This window comes from Hippoglossus hippoglossus, chromosome 19 (genome assembly GCF_009819705.1).
Source record: "Hippoglossus hippoglossus isolate fHipHip1 chromosome 19, fHipHip1.pri, whole genome shotgun sequence".
NCBI lineage: Eukaryota > Metazoa > Chordata > Actinopteri > Pleuronectiformes > Pleuronectidae > Hippoglossus > Hippoglossus hippoglossus.
This window is the reverse complement of record NC_047169.1, coordinates 1,731,422-1,752,201: the sequence shown is the minus strand read 5'-3', so window position 1 is coordinate 1,752,201 and position 20,780 is coordinate 1,731,422. Positions and strand designations below refer to the sequence as shown.

The window sequence follows — 20,780 nt, the reverse complement described above, 5'->3', positions numbered from 1 at the left end:
GGGATTATTAATCATAAGCAACGTGCAGAGCGTCAGCGGCTGCGTCTCCTCTGTCTTCGTTTCTCTTTGGACTCTTTGTCCAGGTCTGTTTTTATTCTTCTATAAAAACAGACGTGAATGTACTTTCTGCCTTATTCTGGATAAAATGCTGAGTCAGACTTGAGAAAACGAGTCGCCACTCGTTCAGGAAGCAGCTTTTCTGTGTTTGTTGGTTCACGACGAGAACGTCGAGTATAATCTACATTTAGAGGTCAATTAAGTTTGTCTTGCATCTGTGAATTTGATGTGTTGATTTTATTTAATCCTTATTTTACCTGTGATTTAAAGACCCAGCTGTCATGAAAACATTGTTATATATATATAAATAGTTAAACATCGTACTCTTGGAAAAGATCGACAGACGGAACAAAGAGCTTGTGCCTTCTCTCACGTCATAAGAGCTGCTCGGTATCAGAGGGACGTTCAGACCATCGTCAAGAAAACAACAACAATAAGAGCCAAGTACATCTCAGTGTCCCGGGGAAACAAATTCAGGGTTTGCTCCGTCGGCACAGAACGAAAAACAAAGACTCTGAGACGATGCTGCTGGTTTCCAGCTTCTGAACAACACACAAGGGCATCGTTTCCTCGCGGAGATGAAAGAATCCAGTTCAAAACCCGTTTTCCACCCAAACTTTGATTTGTGTTGATCGTGTTGGTGAAGATGTTGTTCTGAGAGCGTCCGGCTGCCAGAGAAGAGATGTGATGGTTGTTGGCAGCGGACGGAGCCTGAAGGGAAAAACCTGCAGACACTGTTCAGGGTAGAATCAGGTTTCCTGGATTAGTTTTAATCTGTTAAAAGAAAATTGGATAAAGTAGAAAAGAGGCAAACACCAGATTATTTGTCCTCGATGCAACAGTTCTTCATCGTAGAGTCTTTTTGTTTCGTAGCTTTCAGAGAAACCGATGAAGGTTCACTAACACTAAGTCTGCTCCTCTTCAATCTGTGATCACTCAACGTGGCGTGAGGTGATGATGATTTTATCAAAAATGTTCTTTTCAAAATGTAACTTCCTAAAAGTGTATTCTCTAAACGTCCGGTGCTCACTGTCACTGCTGCTTTTAGAAACGTGTCCTGGTTGATTGTTGTGTTTTGATGCCTTTTAAAGAACTTTAATTTGAGGGGGGGGGGGGGTTAAAGAGACTGAAATAAAGTTGTTGAAAATATCAGTTTGCTGGAGGTGATAATTCAATTCGCTGAGGTCATGTTTGAAGTTTAATCAGTCGCCCACACACTTCCTGTGACCTTTCCCTCCTGTATCCTCTTACCCCCCCCTCCCCCGCCTCCCTCGGCCTCGTCATCAGAATGTTGTTATGACAACCAGAGTCAACACGACGGTGGGGTTGGGGGGGTACTGGGGTTCAGGTGGTGAATGTCCCACTTTGCTGTCGACTCCTCTGCCGATGGGGGGGGGGCCCTGTTTCCTCCTCTGCCCTCTGGTGGCTGGAAACAGACGTGAGGCTGTTCTGCCTCAGTGGAAAACAATGGACGACACATGGTGCCTCAGCGAAATGAGGTCAGATGCTCGTCCTCGGTGTTCGGCCTCATTGTGGAAGATCAGCAGGACGGTTACTGATGTGGAAACACCAGAGGAACACCAGAGGAGCTTTGTCCCCTAAAAGAAACGTCCACTAAAGGACACTTCTGCTCTAATGTTGTACTTTTATGTCACTTTTCAGATTAAAGGTATATTATAAAACATCTGAATACAACAACCACTAGATATGACTCTAAAGTACTGTTTACATATACTTCAGTAATAGTTGCTTATAATAAAACTATCGTTGCCTATACTGCATAATGAGCTCTTGTATTTTAATACTTACTTTTGTACGTACTTTACTTGTAGTATTTTAACTGACCAACAACAGCAGAGCCGAACTATAAGTTTGAATGTTCGACTGTGAAGTTTCCCAATTGGCAGTTTTGCCAAATTAGTGTTTTTTTTGTAGCTGGATTTACCAACTTGCTCCTACAGCAAATTCTATTTTCCACCTCGTGACAAACGAGCTAATTTTGCAACAAATTTCGGCTGCTTTGCGTAGAAAAACTAAATCTGCCCAACAACGTGTCTGAAGCTCAACAATTAACAAGATAACACCTCCCGTTTCCAGTCTTTATGCTAAGCTAACTAGCTACAGGTCCATGATAAGCGAGTGTGATCTCGATCTTTATCTAATATTAGTCATTGTTCCAATAAACAAAACGAGAATGAGAAGAATAAAAGTTTTTTGTTGAAGCTTTCAAACATCTTCATCGTGGTGTTTTCATCGATATGTTTCTGAGTGAAGAGTCACAGACGTTTCTCACGTCTAAGTTTAGCAGAGTCGACCCCAGTGACAAAAACCCATTGACGTGAAACTTCCTCCTCTGACATTCTATTGGTCCGTCGCTGATCCCATTCACATGTTGCCAGGGAGAGGGACCCACACACACAGACACACACACTGACAGACACAACACAGACACACACAGACTCACACACTCCCTCCTCTGGTATTTAGTTAATTCCCACAGGACTGTATAGATTCCAGTCTTCTCTATGTGGGACAACAGATGTGTTGGAAACTACACTGACGGCCACAATCATCCAAATTATAAAACAGTAAAATCTTATCACACTTTGAATATTGCCGTCTGTGTTGTCGTCATGTTCCAGATTTGAATATTTACAGATTTACTGTTTCTTCTTCAATCATTTCACGACTCCTCTTATTTACATGTTGGCTCTTGGGAGAGAACTGGGCCCAAGACTGGGAACCAGTGGATTAGACATAACTTTATATAAATAGTTTAGCAAACTACAACAGCAACACAATAATGAGTATGAATTACTTAACTACATTCAGCCTCAACTACTGCTGCAGCTTGTAGTAGTGTGTGTATACATAGTCTTAAATAAATGTATTATATAGTGTATTTATATATATATATCACTGCAGTGAAAGTCTTTAAAGTAAATAAAATGTTCAGGGTCCTAAAGGAGCTCAGGGTCACAGAGGGCATCTACGTTGTTCTGTCGCTGGTATCTGTGTGTGGGAGGACGGGGAGGAGGAGGAGGAGAAGAAGGAGGAGGAGAAGAAGGAGGAGAAGGAGGAGGTGGTGACAGAGGTGTAGAAGTTCATAACTCACACACATGGTTGACCAATCAGCTGAGGCTGCGGGGGCAGAAAGCCGGTAGGTTTCAGTTGGACACTTATAACACAGGACAGAAGACAAACAGACAGGAAGAGACAGAGGGACACACACCTTCATCCTGGTCCTCTTCCTCCTCCTCTTCCTCTTCCTCTTCCACCAGGATCACTGGATCTCACCTGAGACGGGAGGGACCCCCCTGATTGTCCCTGAGAGGTAACGTCCTCTGGGTTCAGCTGGAGGTTAGAACCACAGCGTCCGTCGGTGTGTGTTTGACTGGAGGTGCTCACCGGCCTCAGCTGAGAGGCAGGTGGATTCTGGGTAAAGTTCTCAGGAGGCCGAGGTGCATCATGGGAGGATCGTTAGAGACATGATGCTGGTGACGTAGATCTTTGTCCTGGATTCATCACCTGAGCTCCACTTTCTTTACAATTTGAATCAATATCCAAATCAAAATGCTAGTTATGGAGTTTGCAGTAGATTGTCCAGCCTCCACAGTGAAATGAAAGTTCCTCCTCGACCTCCTCATGCAGCCGGAGGACGCGAGTACGAGTCCTGTCTTTGTGTGTTTGTATCCATGTGTCAGCCGTTAACATGGCGAACGGCTGAGAGAGACTCTGACAGCTGGACCCAGTGGAAAGCATGTGGCTATTTATACCCCCCCTCTGCCGGCTGGCTGCTGGTGTCTGTTCATTCACGCCCCGGCCGCGGCAAATACCACCACATCAAAATGCCTGACCATTACAAATCTGCTGTCGACTGCAGATGAATTGAAATCGTGGGTGTGTGTTTTTTTTAGGGTTGTATAAAGATGGATGACTTTGCAGCTCCAATACGTAAAATCTAAACAGCTTGATCGCCCCCTGGTGGCCGGCTGCAGTATAGGTTATGAATCTGGCCTCCTACAGGTCTTACAACTTTCACTGTGTGTGTTTGTTCTTCCTCCTCCAGTTCTCAGAGCGATGGCGATTCCCCGGGTGTTCAACTCCAACACGCCGTTCATCATCGTGGCCGGAGGGTCTGAGCTCTCGTTTCTGGGCAAAGAGGACGACGGCCATGTTGGCGAGGAGGAGAAGGACTCGCTGGTCCAGGTCATCGCGCCGCACCTCAGCCGGGTGATGCAGCACGGCACCGCCAAGCACGTGGTCACAGCGGGACAGGAAGTGTCTGCAGAGAATCCATGTCTCTCCATAGTCGCACAGGCTGAGAGTAAGACCCCATGCAGATCAGTGACTGTACCTTGATCGCCCCCTGGTGGCTGGCTGCAGTACCCTGCCTCCTCCATGTTAGCAGATGGGACAGGGACCAAACTAAAACATTAGGGTTATAATTATTGTTTTTCAAAGATGGTTTCTGTCATTTCAGGTCGTTCTTATCACACTGATGCTTGTTCAGGTTTTCATGTTTCTGATCAGTTTGGTTTGAATTAACTATTTGATGATTTAAAATCTCTTCTTCAACATTCATTCGTTAAACTCTACGTTGTTTCCCTCTGTCTCAGGAGAAGACTTCCAGGAGTTCAGTCCCACCACGACTCAGCGTCCCTACTCCAGATCTCAGCAGCTCAAAAAGCTCAGGTCTGTATATATATATATATAGAAGAGAATGTGGCGATGGATGGATTCTTCTCCACTCCACCATCAATCAGACTGGGACTGAAAAGGTTATTGAGGTTGTTGAACTGGTGTATTCACGCTGTCTATCTTCTCATGTGCAGGTCTGACACCAGGGAATCGTCCTTCCTCAGTGACACAGAGGACGAGGACCTGGACGAGGCCTCCAAACTCCCACTCCACCACCTGCAGAGGAAACAGCGCAGGAAGACCGGCACAGGACAGAGTCGGGAGGAAGGGGAACACCGTCCTGTGATCCGTGGTCTCTGGGTGCAGGAGATCGATTGGCTGAAATCAGTGGACGGAGACGCGACCTCGTCGGCTGAGGTCATCCCGCCTCCTCCTGAGTTTACTGACTCGTGCTGCTGCAGCGTCGGAGGCCGGCTCTCTTGTGAACATGATGAAATCTGCAGCTGCACAGATGTTTGTGACCGTGTCAGAGGATCAGAGGATGTGTCACCATCAGAGGATCGATACGGATCGATAGAAACCGACGACACATCGAGCTCTGACGACAGAGGAGCGTCCGACTCCGATTGTTCGGTGCAGGACCTGGAATCTATTCGCACTCATGAAAGTGACTCGGACTCCTCCTGCTGGGCAGACGACGACACGCCAGCACCCGAGAGCTTCGCAGTCCAGGGCAAGGTTTCAAATTCGACCTTTGACCTGATGCACGTGTCTGGTTTTACCTCCGGTCCCGCCGAGTGGGATTCTGACTCTACGGAGTGTGTGCAAAGCATGCTGGGACTTTCCGACTCCGTGAACACGTGTCGCGGTTCCTTCGGCTTCGATGACCTCAGTGACCTCGACGCTGTTCTGGATGAAATGAGAGGGAGAGTGACGCAGATGCCGAAGCAGTTTGTTTCTCCTTTCTTCAAGGATTTGATACAACAGACGTTAAGTGACTGGAAACCGAACACACCCGTCAACGAAGGACTCGTATTTCATCATGTAAGATATTTGCATCTTGATGATTTAGAGCTAATTGAATTCTGCCTTTACATGTGAAAAGAGACACGTCTGTCCCCCAGCGGCTGATTGGTCGATAGCCGACGGGCTCTGAGATTTAGATCTTGAAGTTTTTAAGTAGAAATGTCCAATATTTTCCGTTTCAATCTTAAATTCTTTTCTCTGTTTCTTCAATCCATGATAAGGTAAAGTGCTTATCTTTGGATTTTGGACGTTGGTCAGAAAAAGGCATTTGAAGACGTTCTCGGTCTTTGGTTTCCAAAGAGCAATTTCATGATCTTTATCTCTCGTCTGTTTTCTTCAGCCTGTTTCTCATTATCACAGTTCTGTTTAATCCTGTTTCCTGAAGCGACTGCAGCCCAGTGGTCAGTGTCGGTACCGGGAGGGAGAGGAGTACTTTGTTCTGCACCACATCCAGAACGGCTCGTACGGTGACGTGTTCTGTGTTCGGGACAAACGGACGGGATTCGAATGTGCTGCCAAGAGGGTAAGTGCAGAGAGAGGGAGTGAGTCATTGTGTGAAATCCAGATACGCACCCACACCCAGAGCTTTGGAAGCAATATTCAATGATTGAGGTAACCTCATGGTGTCCACGCTCAGATTCCACTGAGTCACTTCAGCCGCGAGGAGGTGAGCACGTGGAGCGCTCTGAACTCTCCTCGGGTGGTGGAGCTCTTTGGCGCCGTGAGGGAGGGGCTGAACGTCGTGCTGTTCATGGACCTGAAGCCAGGTACACGTCCAAACTGTTCAAACCACATCTCATTCACAACGAGGACACGACGCTCACAGACGACTTTTTCCAAACCTCCTCAGCTTGTTTGGCTCAGCTCCTGAAAGAGATGAACTCCCTGCCCGAGGACCTGGCCCTGCACTACCTCCGCCAGTCACTGGGGGCGCTGGAGCACCTGCACCACAGGAAGGTCCTTCACTTGGACGTCAAAGGTCGGTTTGTTTTTCGCGCCTGTTTGTTTGTTAGCTTGTTTGTTTGTCAGCAGGATTACGCAAAAACTATTGGACCGATTTAAACAAAACTTGGTGGAAGGATTAAACTTGGGCCCAGAAGTAACTCATCCAATTTTAGAGTTGATACCAACAAAGGGGCAGATTCAAGGATTCTTTCTAGATGTTTTCAGGGAGGTTTAATTCTACTTCTCAGAGAATAATTCATGGATCTTGATGAATCATTTGTAGAAGTTTGATATCTACGAGTGCGTGAAATTTGTTACAACGTTTGAGAAACTTAATTAGTTTTCTCTTGACATGTATCACATGGTCCAGTAGAGTTTGAATAATCTTGCTAACAAACAAACAAATAAACAAACGAGGGGAAAACATAAACTCCTCAAACAGCTCTGCATCGCATTTCTTGTCTTTTTCAGTATTAATAATTGTAATTAATCTCCACATAGCCGGCATTTTTATAAACTTTCTCCTGTGGAGTTTGATGTGATATTATCAGCAGCTTGTATAAGGAGACATGGAGGATGAGTCCTGGTGAAGCCTCTAGCTGCTGCTCTCCTGTCAGCTAACATTCCTGCTGATGGTTCCTAATCCTGAACTGACACCTCACCCCTAAACCCCGAGTAATCCCACTGAGAGGATGGAGCAGGACGAGGGTCTCGCCCACATCAGGCCCCTGCATTGTGCTGAGCAGCTTCACTCAGCCGACCAAATTAAACAGTCTCATCACATCACATCTTCGTGAAGAGGTGGAGAAAAACAGGCCTTTATTTTTAGAGACTTAACCTTGTGCCACCGCGAGAGCAGGGAGCTGCGGAGGTTTTGTTCCCAGAATCCCCGTCACCCTGACAGCGGCCGACAGCCGCCTGATTCCTCACTCATCTGTTTCATGATGAGCACCAAATGAAAACAAGCTGTCTCTCCAAATCCTCTGTGTTGATTTTATTCCAGTTGACAATGTGCTGCTGTCTGCCGACTGCAGAGACACATTCCTCTGTGACTTCGGTCTCTCAGAGACGCTGGACGACAGCGGCCGGAGCAACAAAGCTTTCAGGGGTGAGTCAGCAGTTCACAGAGTTTACACACGCACATCAACTTTGAACACAAGGGGAAAGAGTCGCTTTTATAGATTCAACAAATTGATCCTCCTTTTGTTATTGAGAGAAATTAGAAATAAGAAGATTTTATATAAAAGGTGGTTGACCATGAAGTCTCGTATCCTCGTCTGTGGCTCAGCCTCGTTATCTTTAACAAGAAGTTAGTGACGCAGCAGGAAAGTATTTCTGCTTTTACTTCATTATTATTTATTATTTATTTATTATTTATTAATACAAAGATGTTGTAAGATGTTTTCAGAAATTATCTCATGAAAAGTTCCAGAAAATTGGATCCACGAATTTTACAAACATACATAAAAAAGACAGATCGATGCGTCTGTCAAGGCCCAAATCCGTCATGTTCATTTGGACGTATTTCTAAAACTATTAAAGATTCATGTAAAACTGTTGATTCTCTACAGAATCCACATTGTTTCAGCTGCACGTCGGTGCAAGTTAGAGGTTCGTGTCTCTTTTTGTTACCGTACAGCTTTGGCTTCACACCACTCGCTCACTTTGAATCCCAGATAATCTCCTGCGAGGCTAATTAGGACATTATCCACAGTTTATTATAGGAAGATGGAAACTCCTTAGCAACTCACTCAGACGTTTGCGTTCTCACATACAGCCTCTCCCATAAATTCCAGGGGAACATCTGGAGTTCAGTGCAGGTCTGAAAGCAGCTTTAGTGTCTTGGGGCCGATGCAGAAAGTTAAATTCAGTGTGTGTTCATGAAGGAGCGGCTGCATTCCCGGGCACAGAGACCCACATGGCGCCGGAGGTCGCTCGAGGAGATGGACTCTGTGCGAAGGCCGACGTGTGGAGCAGCTGCTGCATGTTACTGCACATGCTCAACGGATGCCACCCCTGGATACGTTACTACTCCCACCCACTGTGTCTGCAGGTAGATATACAAACATCTTTATTTAAGAATTCGATTTTAGGTTGAACAAAACTATACCAAGGTGTTTCTCACTCTTCTGGTCAGATCGTCAACGAGCCTCCTCCTCTGTGGGAGGTCCCGTCCACCTGCAACAACTTCACGGCCAAAGTTTTCAGAGCCGGACTCCAGAAGGACCCGGACAGACGAGCGTCGGCCAAAGAGCTGAGGAGGAAAACCACCAAAGCTTTGAGAGCAGGTCACAGCAGCACAACGTCCTCTGTGGTAGAAAGTACACTTACTTAAGTACTTCAGTACAAGGCTGAGGTACTGTTACTTTACCCAAGCATTTAATTCTACTTCACACATCTCTTCCACTGCAAGAGAAGAGTACTTGTACTTTATACTCAACCACAGAGCATTTATTTGACAGCTTTAGTTAGTTACAAATACATAAATGTAATAAGCTTTTACAATACAACACGTTTTAAATCTGAAACCAGACAGGAAGAAAGAAGTGTCTGAATTTCTGAGACGAAATATAAACAAACTGTAAATAAAGTAGATAAAACAAACTTGAGCATCGACAACAGTAAAATGCTAATTTTATTATTTTATTTTATTTTTGATGAGACAGGGATCAGTGATCAATAGAAAACTTAAGACTTAGCTTTATAGGCTAATTTCCATCTCTTGTCCAATATATCACTCAAAGTTATTTAGTTCTTTAATACGTTGTTATATTGAAACTTTCAATGAAGGATATGATTTATTGATAGATATTAAAAGATGAATTTTCCTGCAGTGTGTGAAATAAAGAATCTGATCTCAGGTTCCTTCATTTAAATATTTATTTTACTGCTAAACCAATAAAATCATCACATCTTCCTGTTTAAGAAGCTGCAACCATCAAATGATTATAGATTAATTCTCTGTTGATCATCGATTCTCGTTTTGCAGTCGGAGGTTTGAGTCCCTGCTCTGTTCAAGCTGCCTGTGAGGTTCTGCACTGTGGCAGGAGGAGCCCCCCTCTGTCACCTCTGATCCCCCCAAGTAAACCATCAGCCGCCGCGCCAGCTCCCATGATGCACTGGGTGAGCCCCTGGAGGACCACGGCGGTGGAGGAGGACTTGGGCGAAGACTCTGACGTGGAGGCAGATTCTTTCAGCGGGGAGTCGGACTCGCCGCCCAAATCACTGCGGGATGAACACGACTGGGACTCGGGGTCGGAGTCGGACGTGGATATTTACATGGGGGAGGAGGATCTCATTCAGGAGATGTGGAGAAAGATGGACAGGGACTACGAGGGCGACTGGGAGGAGGAGGAGGGACGTGAGGAAGAGGAGGATGAAGAGTGGGAGTCTTCAGTGTCCACAGATTATCTCCGAGCTCTCAGAGGCCTTTTCCCTCTGCTGCAGAAAGGTCAGCAGACGAGCGACAGCCCGTGTGGATCCGAACCAGAGCTGGAGTATCTCCGAGATGGTGAGTGAGAGGAGGTGTTGTCATGGCGACAGCTCAGCAGGGGAGGCACTAATATCTGCTCCTAAACTATTTTTATTTCAGCAAAAGTTTTTGAGGATAATGTTGAGACACAGTTGTAGATCACAGATTTTTTTCCTCTTGAATATTTTGAGTAAAGGTTTTGATTTTGTTTTACTGTCATTGATCGTAACTGCAAAGAGAAGTGGCATGTTGTTAATGAACCTGTTTATACTCAATTCATCAGTGTAATATTTTTTCTTTTTAAACAAAATATCTGATATCTGGTATCTGTAGATTTATTTCTGGAACAAAATGAGTTTAAAGTCAAACGTGTTCATGTTGCAGCTTCAGTCTCGATGCTGAATAATCAAATCACATTTTATTTGTTGTGTGAAAATGTTTGAAACCATAAACGACAGGATTTATAATATTTAATGGAGTTTATCACCGATATAAACATGTTGTCTCTCACCAGACGTAGCTCTGGGCACCACGTTCCAGACCCCCTCCCCTGAACCTCGAGATGACCCCCCGTCCTGTTTCAGCTGCTCGGACACGTCGCAGAGAGACGCCTCAGAGAAGGTGTGTTCACACCATGGTTCACACACACTGATGTCTATAGATTGAATGCACATTAAAACATTAAACTCTGTGTTTGTGAAGGGCTCTGACCATTCCTCCGACGACCTGAGCTCTGGAGTCTTCTCCTCCTGCGACAGTCACACAGACGGACGCCTGGAGTGGTCGGCCTCGGCCAATCAGCCGTCGTCCTGCTGCTTTGAAGGTGAGATGTCCTCCTCCTGTCGCTGAGCGTTTTGTTGTCCTCTGGCATCTGTGTTCTCAGACTGTGACTCCTGCAGGTGTTGACATCTGGATCGAGAACGTCCAGGGGCAGTGTCTGAGGATCCGAGAGCGACGGCAGGTCAAAGTCGGCCACGTCGCTTTAGGAATCAGTGACCAGGTAGAAAACACATCCAGAGCTTTAAAGATGTTTTTTTATTTCACATGCATGATCCCTATCGTGTGTTTGTGCTTGAACTCGTGTAATAAAGTTCATGTCATGTGTCTCTGAGATCTCGGGGAAGCCCTTCACGCTGGAGACGCTGGACAGGAAGCTGGTGTCCTTCGAGGAGGAGATCACGGAGTCGTGTGTGTGGCTGCGCTGCGTCTCTGCGCCCGACACGTGTCGTCGCTGGAGCTGGAGGGTCCGAGACGGGAAACTGGAGCTGCAGGAATAAAACAGGCGTTCTGTCTCGTGGCTGTTTGTTGATAAAAGCACACGGGGACGGTCACGGGGTCAAAGCTGCTGCTTTAGGACAAATGTGAGAGGAGAGGATTTTATTTTGTATCATTTTTGTACGTTATTGCAGATTTCTGTGAACCAGCTCCAGTTTGTGGACGCACATGGAATGTGACTCTACAAGATGTAGAAGATATACATGAGTATTATGGGAACCACTTCCTTATAAAGCATCGTCTATGGAAGGTTTATAAGTTGTAATCAATATCTTAATGGTTAATTAATCACTTTATAATACTGGGTTGCCAGGTTGTGAAAACAAAACCCTCTTACAGAAAAACACTTTTCTTTTTACCTCTTCAATCCACGAGGGAGAAAGTTTGAACAGCTGCAGAACATCTGGACCAACATGTTTTTAACTGATTATTAACATTTACAACAACAGACTTAATGGATTATTGTCATTTACATTTGCAGGCGAGTGAGAAACTTTTTATGATGAACTGAAGAGCTAAAAAGACTATATATAAAGAATATATATATTAAATAAATATATATATATATATTGCATGTGACATTGATGAATAAAGTCATTGATTATAGCTCGTAAACCCTTAATTAATGGATTGATCTTCTAAAAGCCGTTCCCTGTTATATATATATATATATATATATAAAAATAGATTCATATATATGTTGTGTTTATATATATATACACATAAATATGTATTTTTATGTATGAAAGAAAATTACAATGCAAATTGTAGAAATATATTAAAATAGTGCAAATGTGTATAAAAGTATCAGAAGTGCTGGACTGAATATTTAATGTGTAACATAAATGTAATGGATTATTTCATATACATAGAACATTATGTAGAGTAGATGCATGTGTACACGTCTTTAAACAGTTTATACAACACTGTACTTATAGAGAAGTTCTTCCTGTGTCAGTTATTTAAACTCTAAGTTCTCACATGTCGGTTAAAACACTGAATCATTGTCATGATACAATATACGAGAAATTAAATTGGTTCTTACAGAAAAAATGTATGTGACTGTTTTCTGTGTGAATTTTATTTTATTTATTCAAATCATTGAGGCTTTTTCATCATAAGAAGTGTTCATAATACTTTAATTTGTCGTTGTTTGTGGTTAAATAAATTCCTGAGAAAGTGATTTAAGACAAATTGTCGACACATTTCATGTTTTCATCTTCTTCTGTTTGAAGTGTGAAGTTTGTGGAACATGAACATTTAGAAACAAACTAATCAGTATTTATCAGCAGGGTTCAATTAGTCATCCTGAGTTTTGGGGTTGTTGTGCGTTGATTTTTGTGTGTCTGTGTGTTGTAGCGTATTTTTGTGTTGTAGGGTATTGTTTTGTATAGTTGTATTTTTTTTTGTGTGTTGTGTATTGTGTGTCTGTTTATAAGTGTATTGTTGTGTGTCCGTGTGTGTGTTTTTGTGTCCGTGTTAGTGTGTATGTCCGTGTCTGTGTATTGTGTGTATGTCCGTATGTGTGTGTATTGTGTGTGTGTGTGTATTGCGTGTATGTGTCAGAGTGTGCGTGTGTGTGAGACTGTGTGTGTATGTGTCAGAGTGTGTGTATGTATGTGTGTATTGTGTGTGTGTGTGTATGTGTGTGCGTGTATGTGTGTATTGTGTGTGTGTGTATTGTGTGTGTGTGTGACTGTGTGTATTGTGTGACTGTGTGACTGTGTGTGTGTATTGTGTGACTGTGTGTGTGACTGTGTGTGTCAGAGTGTATGTGTGTGTGTGACTGTGTGTGTGTGTGTGAAACTTGAACAAACTTCACTTCCTCGACATTTTGTGAACCATATAGCACACAGAGCTGCGGAGGCTGTGATTGGACGGCGGGGCCACGGGGGCGGGCTCTGAGTGACACCATTTGAGCGCTGATTGGACGCGCTGTGATAGTGGGACGTGTCCGTACGCCGGTGTCTCCCTGGTTGCGCAAGACGCCATTTTGGAGCGACAGCGACAGATAACGGAACGATCGAGAAGCTGCGTTTTTAAAGGTAAATATGCGCATTGACGCGGTGCTTTTAGTTTAAATCGCGAGTTAACGCGAAGCAGTTTCTACTTTGTCCGAACTGCGCGTTTTAATCCACGTTTCGGTGCTACGTCACGATGCGCTGTCTTTACTGTGACGCGGCACTTAGCTAGCGGCGTTAGCACGGCCGCTAACGCAGATCCCGCACGACCGAAAAGCCACCGAGAGAAAGGAGTTCGAGCCCGGGCGAACCCCCAGCGCCACACTCCGCTGGTGCGTGTCTCGATACCGCGTCGCGGCGTGTGATTTAAACCGATGCGTTCGGTGTGATCGTCGCCTGTTAGCTGGCGGCTAGCAGCTAGCTAACTGGCCGAAGCATCCGCCCTTACGGGAGCTAACGTTAATCTGCCCCGCGTCGCACCGACCGACCGACAACACGCGACTTCCTCCGCTCTCTCCGGTAAAAGACCAAACGCACAATCGTTAAATTCCCACGCAGAGTTCGCGGCGTTAATATGTTTGGTCACATCGACGGTCCTCCGGATCGGCGGCCTCCTGCTGAGGTCGGGGTGTTGTTAGCATGCTAGCAGGGCGCCCACCTCCAGTAACATTATCCGTGTTGCCGACAGTTCACCAGCTGGACCAGGCCTCTGTTCTCCGGTGGTCGGGTTTCTGCGACGTTTATCCGGTTACCGACGCGTCTCGAGCCGCCGCCGCCGGTTCGTATCGCGGCATCAACCTTCACGCGGCGGTTTAACCTTTAATCGATCCGTCGCCAGGTTTGTACGATGTAGGGAAAAAAAAATGTCAACTTCCTCAAACCTCAAGTTGACGTGTTTTGAGATGTCACGTTCTGTCCGAACAATAGTTGAACATCCAGATCCGATCCACGCTGTGGCTGAGGATGATTTCTATCAGCGGGTCAACCTGCCGAACATTTCTTAATTCATTATGTTGTTTTGTGTAGAACCCGATAGGAACCAGGAAGCTAACCGTAGGGAACATTCCCATGTGTCCTGTTTGTCCTACCAACAGCCTTTGGCCTCATACGTGAAGTGAACTGTCATTTATATCAGAGATTAACTCAGTCTTTACATTTACAAGCCATAATAATCGATTTCTGAATAGATTTCATTTAAAATATTTTTTTTTAGAAATGCAGTTTGCAAAATATATAATATCCACTGATATTTCCCCAGGGTTTTAATGGTTAATTTTCTGTTATGTTTAATCTAGAGGTAATTTTCTTCTCAACTTATTTATTATTAATATAATGGGTGTTTCTTGGTAGTTTTTCCTTCCTCTTGGTTTGGTGTTAACGACAGACGATGCCGCACCTTGTTACACCCTATGAGACAAATTGTAATTTGTGAATAGAAGCTATAAAAATAACATTTGATTAATCTTGTCTTAAAATTTTGGGAAATGTCCCATTTAACTTCCATAATCACTAATCAATATAAAAGCACATTTGAGAGGTTGGAAACACTAAATGTGTGACATTTTAGCTGTGACATCATTCTTGCTCAATAGTGATTCATATTTTGATATTTCCTTAATTCCAAGGTGACGTCTTCACGCGTCTTGTTCTCTGACTAATACTTCAAACCCTCTACGTTCAGTTTACAGTGGTGTCAAACCAGAAATTGTTGCTTAACAAAAATGGTAAAATAATCTTTCAACTATCAACGTAATTGCAGATTAATTCACCGAACATTTCTGCTCTGGTTCAGTTTACAATCAGACATCACAGAAAAAATTAAATTTCAATCATATCATTTCAAGAATCTTGAACCTGTGAAAAATGTTCTTTAAAAATTACTAAAATAACAAATCAATCTTAAAAATATTTCACTTAATAATTTGTTTTCTTGTTGACTAACTAATCCTTGCAGCTCCAAACTTCTTATGTTTAGCATCATGGTCGTGACGGGGACAATAACTGGTGTTGTTGGCGGTTGGGGTTGATTGCTAATGTACAGCCACAAACCTTAACCCCGATGTTTAACCATTAGCTTAAGTAAACATCTCGACTGTGCTCCGATGTTACGCCTTAACTGCTTTAACAGACGGCTGTGACGGTATGGATTTTTTTCTTGCTGCAGTAAAGCCAATTCTCCGGACCTCACTCGCAGGTCAAGTCTGAAAATGGCTTCAATGTGCTGCGTTTGGTGCTGATCGTGAAATAAAATATTTACTGCCAGGCTACTCGCCTCGGTGACAGGTGGTACTTTAATTATCTCAATCATGCGCTCTCGATCTCCTCCTTTCCTCTTTCTGAAACTGAAAAGCTGCAGACGTGAACACCCCTAACTCTGCTTCCTCCTCTCTCCTCCTCTGACAGCTTCGTCACCATGGGGAATTTATTAGGGAACCTGTTCAAGGGCCTGTTTGGCAAAAAGGAGATGAGGATTCTCATGGTCGGCCTCGATGCTGCTGGAAAAACAACCATCCTATATAAACTGAAGCTTGGAGAGATAGTCACCACCATTCCCACCATTGGTATGAACGTCTACGTAATAATTCAACTCACTCTGCAAATGCTTTTTTTGTGTTTGTTTTGAACAGGTTTTCCTCGTCATTGTAGGGATGACTGCCTTCTGATTAAAAACCATTGAAAGTATTCCATTATCAAAATAGTTGGTGGTTTATTTTCTGCTTTGTTTCCCAGCCCTGCTCTGCTGAGCTAATTTGAAGCTCTGGGACACTTGCACTGACCCAAAGCTTTTAATTAACCTGAAATTAATTAAAGTTTTAAAATATTTTTTGTCCTTGACTCGTCTGTTTTTCTCTCCTCTGTCTAGGTTTTAACGTGGAAACTGTAGAATACAAGAACATCAGCTTCACAGTGTGGGACGTGGGCGGTCAGGACAAAATCAGGCCGTTGTGGCGCCACTACTTCCAGAACACTCAAGGTGAGAGGACGTTGTGTTCGCTGGCAGCGGTGTCAGTGACCATCACTGCCAATAGGTGGCCTCGCTGATGCATAAAAGATGATCTTAGCGTTAGAGAACCAATGACTCATACACCATTGTTCAATTCTCAAAGGGAGTATTGTGTTGTTCCTCCCTGAATGTAATTCATTTGTGTGACGGCTCTGTAGGATAAGAGATGTCAGATGCAGCTAAATTGTCAATTCAACCAGTATTTTGATTAGGTTTTACAATGAGCCATTACATACAAAAGTCCATTATGATTTGAGATAATTCAGCAGCTTAACACCTCTGGTCGGGCTTGAGCTTCTCATCGTCTTCTTGGCTCGCACCACACGAACATCACCCTCCACACACGGAGCATCCAAGTGCAGAATTAAACATGTGAATCCTTTTTGGATGTGACGGTTACATTCAGCATCTTTTATCAAACACAGTCCAGGGACAGGATGTCTTACTTCAGAGCAAACCCAAGGTTTCTGCTGCTGGTATAGACGCAGCTTGTTGTGTCAGAAGATTAAATGTTTGACTTTTCTTTAATTTCTTACCTGACACTTCAAGGTCTCTCAATATCCATCAAATGAACTAATCCACAAATGAAAATCTCTTCAGTTCCATATTGAACCTACCTTAACTTGCTCTGAATTAAACCTAATCGACGAGTGCGAGAGTCGGTTTGACTTGTTTCTATCTGTCATATTCATCTTTCTTTCTTTCACTGAGTTTTGACTCCTTTGGATTAGTGATCATTTGACGTGTCAGTAATTTAACAGACAGTGTTGGTACATATGCAGCAACTCCTGTTACAGGCTCGAGTTGTCCGTGTGACCACGTCGTCAGCTCCTACAGAAATAACCCAACAACAAACCAAAATAAAGTGAGCGACATGATGATGATGAAACTTTTGTACACATTAAAAACACTGAACTGACTCGTGTACCGGAGCATCTTCGCAGGTCATTTGTCTTCATGGTGACAAATCTGCCCCGAGACCTTTGTCTTTTTCTTGTCCCCCAGAGACACGACACTAAATTCGTTCAAATGCATTTGAATGAGATTCGGATTCTTTGGAGTCATGATTGCTCAGGAAGGCCGTGCTTGTTGGTTTCCTCCAAAAGAGGAGGTCTGGGTCTGGATCAAACTGAACCAAGCGTCGGCTCGTTTGCAGAGTACCCCCCCCCCCCCCCCCCCCCCCCCCCCCTTTTCTTTAAGTTTGTACTCCGGTGATGAAACGTTTGAACGAAGACTTAAGTAGAATCAGTTTCTTCCCTCAGTCTGAGCACGTTCTGCTGAGTCTCCTTTTCAAAGTGTCTTCTCCACTAAAATGCTGCATTTTGATAAAGGCAAGTCGTAAAATGTCTTGGCAGCACAAAGTCATAAATAATGATACCATCAAAGTTTGTCAGCTTTTAGTTTGATGGGATTTTCACACTCAACTGGGCCACAGTTAACAAGCAACTCATTTTTTATCTTATTTTAGTTTTGGAGTTCTGCACTTGACGGAAGCGTTTGGTAACATGACAGCTCGATTTTCATAGCTGGCTTTTAATATCCAGTTTTTCAGAATAATCAAGACAACATTTGGAGGTCATTGTTTGCGATAACGTGTGGAGCTGCTCTCGCTCGTCACACAGCATGAACACGAGGCTTTGATCCGGTCAAAGAGACTCATTAAGCAGCACAAACAATTTGCACATAATTAATTATTAATATGGAAAAGTCACAGCTTTTGATCTGGTCTGGAGGAGAATGCTTTTAAGCCAGAAGACAAGTCGTCTCAAAGGGACATTTCTGTGTTACAGCGAATGACACAGACATATGTGACAGTTCATTTGAAATAGAACAGACGATATTCGACTGTTCACAACCACGGGGCCCTTTCTAAAAATGGATGTAGAAAACTGAAGCCAATTTGGAATTGTGTATTAGGGGGTGGATACCGGAGTGTGATTGACAGCTACTAATGTCCAATGGCAGTAGATCTCAGGTGTAGGTGGGTGTGTAGTGTCCTCAAGCTCTGTCAGGCTCCACCCCCCTCCCCATCAAATATGGTAACTTCGATTCAGATGGTAGAAAAACCAAGATGCCAAACTCTAACGTGTGACGCCACGTTGAGATGTCACTTAGTAAATCACCATCACTGTGTGCGTGTGCAGGGCTCATCTTCGTGGTGGACAGCAACGACAGGGAGAGGGTGAACGAGGCGAGGGAGGAGCTGGCCAGAATGCTCGCCGAGGACGAGCTCAGAGACGCAGCGCTGCTCGTTTTCGCCAACAAACAGGTGAGTTTCTTATCTGGATCTCTAGATGTTGGTCTGAGCTCTTCACACCGAGGTGGAGGAGTCTATTAATCAGCCTCCCTGTGGATTAGAGATTAGGGGTCAAGAACTTTTAAAATCGTCTTTAATAACCCGTTTCCTATTAAACCTGCATCCTCATAAACTTTGTCATCTTCTCCACCAGGATCTCCCCAACGCCATGAACGCTGCAGAGATCACAGACAAGTTGGGCTTGCACGCCCTCCGCCAGCGCAACTGGTACATCCAGGCCACCTGCGCCACCAGCGGGGACGGCCTGTACGAGGGCCTGGACTGGCTCTCCAACCAGCTGAAGAACCAGAAATGATCCATTCCACCAGTTTTGATTTATTTTTTTTGTTTTGTTTGTTGTTTATTTTTTCTGTTTCAACACAGCGGCAGCACCGGACCCAGGCCCCTCCGCTCCCATCGAACCTCCAACCTTCAACCCCAGCTCTTTCTTTCAAGAACTTCCATCATTCCCTCGCTCCCTCCCCCCCCCCTGCTCTCTCCCCTCGTCAGTGGGGCTCCAGCCTGTGCTGCTTGTGTGTGGGCGTGTGAGTGTGTGTGCGTGTACGTGTGTGTACCTTGTGTGTTCAGCGAGAGTGTGTGGGTGTGAAGGCGTCTCTGTGTGCGTTGGCTGGGATTGGGAGTAACCCTGGCGTGCCTTTTACACACCTCCTGTGAAATCAGCAGTCTGGTTTTCAAGCCCCTCTATGTCTCTCTCTCTCCCTCTCTCTCTCTCTCTCCCCCCCTCTCACTCTCTCTCTCAATCCACCAACCTCTGCTCCCCCCCCCACTCTCAGTCTTGCACGGCCCCCTTCCCCCCCACCCTTACTCTCCAGAGGAAGCATGGTTTTCATACGGCAAAGAAAGAGCAAGGGTGCAAGCTCTCCTCCCCTGTGTCTCGCTCTCCCCCCCCCCCCTGTAGTATCTATGTTGACTAGAATTGTTCGCCCGCGTTAGACTGAATGCTACATGTTCATTTCAACCTCTATTGATTTTCAACCCACCAGTTAGAGATTCAGTAAATTGCATCTTAACCTGTATCAGGTCGACGCAAATCACAAAAACAAGAAAACAACAACAACAACAACAAAGGCCCATCCTTGATCATTCTTGTGTCACTTGAAAATCATGCTGTTTGTTTTGTTATTATTATATTGGAATATAACAGATTATTCTTAGCAATGGTTCTCCAATGAACACTACCTTTCTCTCCCCCTGCCCCGACCTCCCCCACTAAATGAGACCGTGAAGCACAAGGCAAGCCAACAATCTTAAAAAAAGTCTACGTTTTAAATTAGAAACCTGCAAGTATATGCAATTCTAGATTTTTCCGATTCTTTTGGTAGCTGGATTTGGATTCACTGGATAAAATTGGATTTCTCAAGACGACCTCCAGAGTAATTAATCATTCTGACAGTGTTCCTACTTAATGTAGGTGGAAAACAAGGTGTTGGGCATTTCACAAACGTCAGCCGGTTGAGACAGTGTCCCGATACATTCAAGCTTCACATGTTATTCCTTTCAGAGATGTTACATGTTTTTTTTTCTGTAACTAGTTTTAGCATTTCTATTTGTACTATGACTGCTGAACCAAATGCATTTGAGCAGTATGACAAATCCTGTATATGGAAGTAGTGTGTCCTCGAGGGCCTGAACTCCGTACTGAGGTTTTTCCTCACCAACGGTTGGCAGTTACACTCTGAAACCCGAAAAGCATCCAGCTGTCTAACGTTTGGGGTTGGGATGAAGGATTGGCACCAAATATGAAGGCTTCTCTTCCTGTGAACGGTCCAGACACGAAGAAGGAAAACCCAGTGCGAGCGTCTGGGTGTTCGCAGGCTCCTACATTCTTCACGACTGAAAGCCCCGACCGAACTCTCTCAGCGTCTGGAGGTCCACCTGTGAAGGGGGATGGGTGTGCAGGGAGCTGGTCGAGAGGTCCGGCGGGCGTCCTCAATGCAGAACCGTGGGAGTTAAGCTGGCACTTCTGTCAAGAATGATTGTAAATCTGTAAGTTCCCCTGTAAACTGTTTCCGTGGGGATTTCCTGAACACATTAATAAACATGATTTGATCCAACAATTGATGGAGAAACTGACTTTTTTTT

The 20,780-nt window shown here is 44.5% G+C and overlaps 2 protein-coding genes across 4 annotated transcripts; both read left to right on the top strand.

Annotated features, from left to right (window-relative positions):
- Nucleotides 1-3,088: 3,088 nt before the first annotated feature.
- On the top strand, nucleotides 3,089-12,602 carry LOC117752515 (mitogen-activated protein kinase kinase kinase 14). 3 transcript variants are annotated; one of them, XM_034569876.1, is made up of 15 exons: nucleotides 3,089-3,391; nucleotides 4,134-4,384; nucleotides 4,677-4,752; nucleotides 4,893-5,742; nucleotides 6,110-6,247; nucleotides 6,362-6,491; nucleotides 6,575-6,703; nucleotides 7,673-7,777; nucleotides 8,556-8,722; nucleotides 8,807-8,957; nucleotides 9,659-10,180; nucleotides 10,656-10,762; nucleotides 10,844-10,964; nucleotides 11,041-11,141; nucleotides 11,254-12,602. In XM_034569876.1, exons 2-15 carry the CDS (start codon nucleotides 4,138-4,140, stop codon nucleotides 11,416-11,418), a joined length of 3,009 nt encoding a protein of 1,002 aa, XP_034425767.1. In that variant the 5' UTR covers nucleotides 3,089-3,391; nucleotides 4,134-4,137; the 3' UTR covers nucleotides 11,419-12,602. The 3 variants fall into 3 exon arrangements, with proteins under 3 accessions (XP_034425767.1, XP_034425768.1, XP_034425766.1); XM_034569875.1 differs by having other exon boundaries at nucleotides 3,090-3,391; nucleotides 4,127-4,384; XM_034569877.1 differs by lacking the exons at nucleotides 7,673-7,777; nucleotides 8,556-8,722; nucleotides 8,807-8,957 and having other exon boundaries at nucleotides 4,127-4,384.
- Nucleotides 12,603-13,314: 712 nt separating this feature from the next.
- Nucleotides 13,315-20,755, top strand: arf2b (ADP-ribosylation factor 2b). Its single transcript, XM_034569881.1, has 5 exons — nucleotides 13,315-13,461; nucleotides 15,781-15,938; nucleotides 16,241-16,351; nucleotides 18,526-18,650; nucleotides 18,832-20,755. The coding sequence occupies exons 2-5, from the start codon at nucleotides 15,791-15,793 to the stop codon at nucleotides 18,991-18,993; spliced, it is 546 nt and encodes a 181-aa protein (XP_034425772.1). The 5' UTR covers nucleotides 13,315-13,461; nucleotides 15,781-15,790; the 3' UTR covers nucleotides 18,994-20,755.
- Nucleotides 20,756-20,780: the final 25 nt, after the last annotated feature.

Excerpts from the sequence above, each read along its gene's own strand:
- LOC117752515 (XM_034569876.1), top strand. The coding sequence starts at position 4,138 with ATGGCGATTCCCCGGGTGTTCAACTCCAACACGCCGTTCATCATCGTG. Across the intron at positions 6,248-6,361 it reads TCGAATGTGCTGCCAAGAGG|ATTCCACTGAGTCACTTCAG; the intron begins GTAAGTGCAGAG and ends GTCCACGCTCAG. Across the intron at positions 10,965-11,040 it reads GTCGTCCTGCTGCTTTGAAG|GTGTTGACATCTGGATCGAG; the intron begins GTGAGATGTCCT and ends TGACTCCTGCAG.
- arf2b (XM_034569881.1), top strand. The coding sequence starts at position 15,791 with ATGGGGAATTTATTAGGGAACCTGTTCAAGGGCCTGTTTGGCAAAAAG. Across the intron at positions 15,939-16,240 it reads CACCACCATTCCCACCATTG|GTTTTAACGTGGAAACTGTA; the intron begins GTATGAACGTCT and ends TCCTCTGTCTAG. Across the intron at positions 18,651-18,831 it reads TCGTTTTCGCCAACAAACAG|GATCTCCCCAACGCCATGAA; the intron begins GTGAGTTTCTTA and ends CTTCTCCACCAG.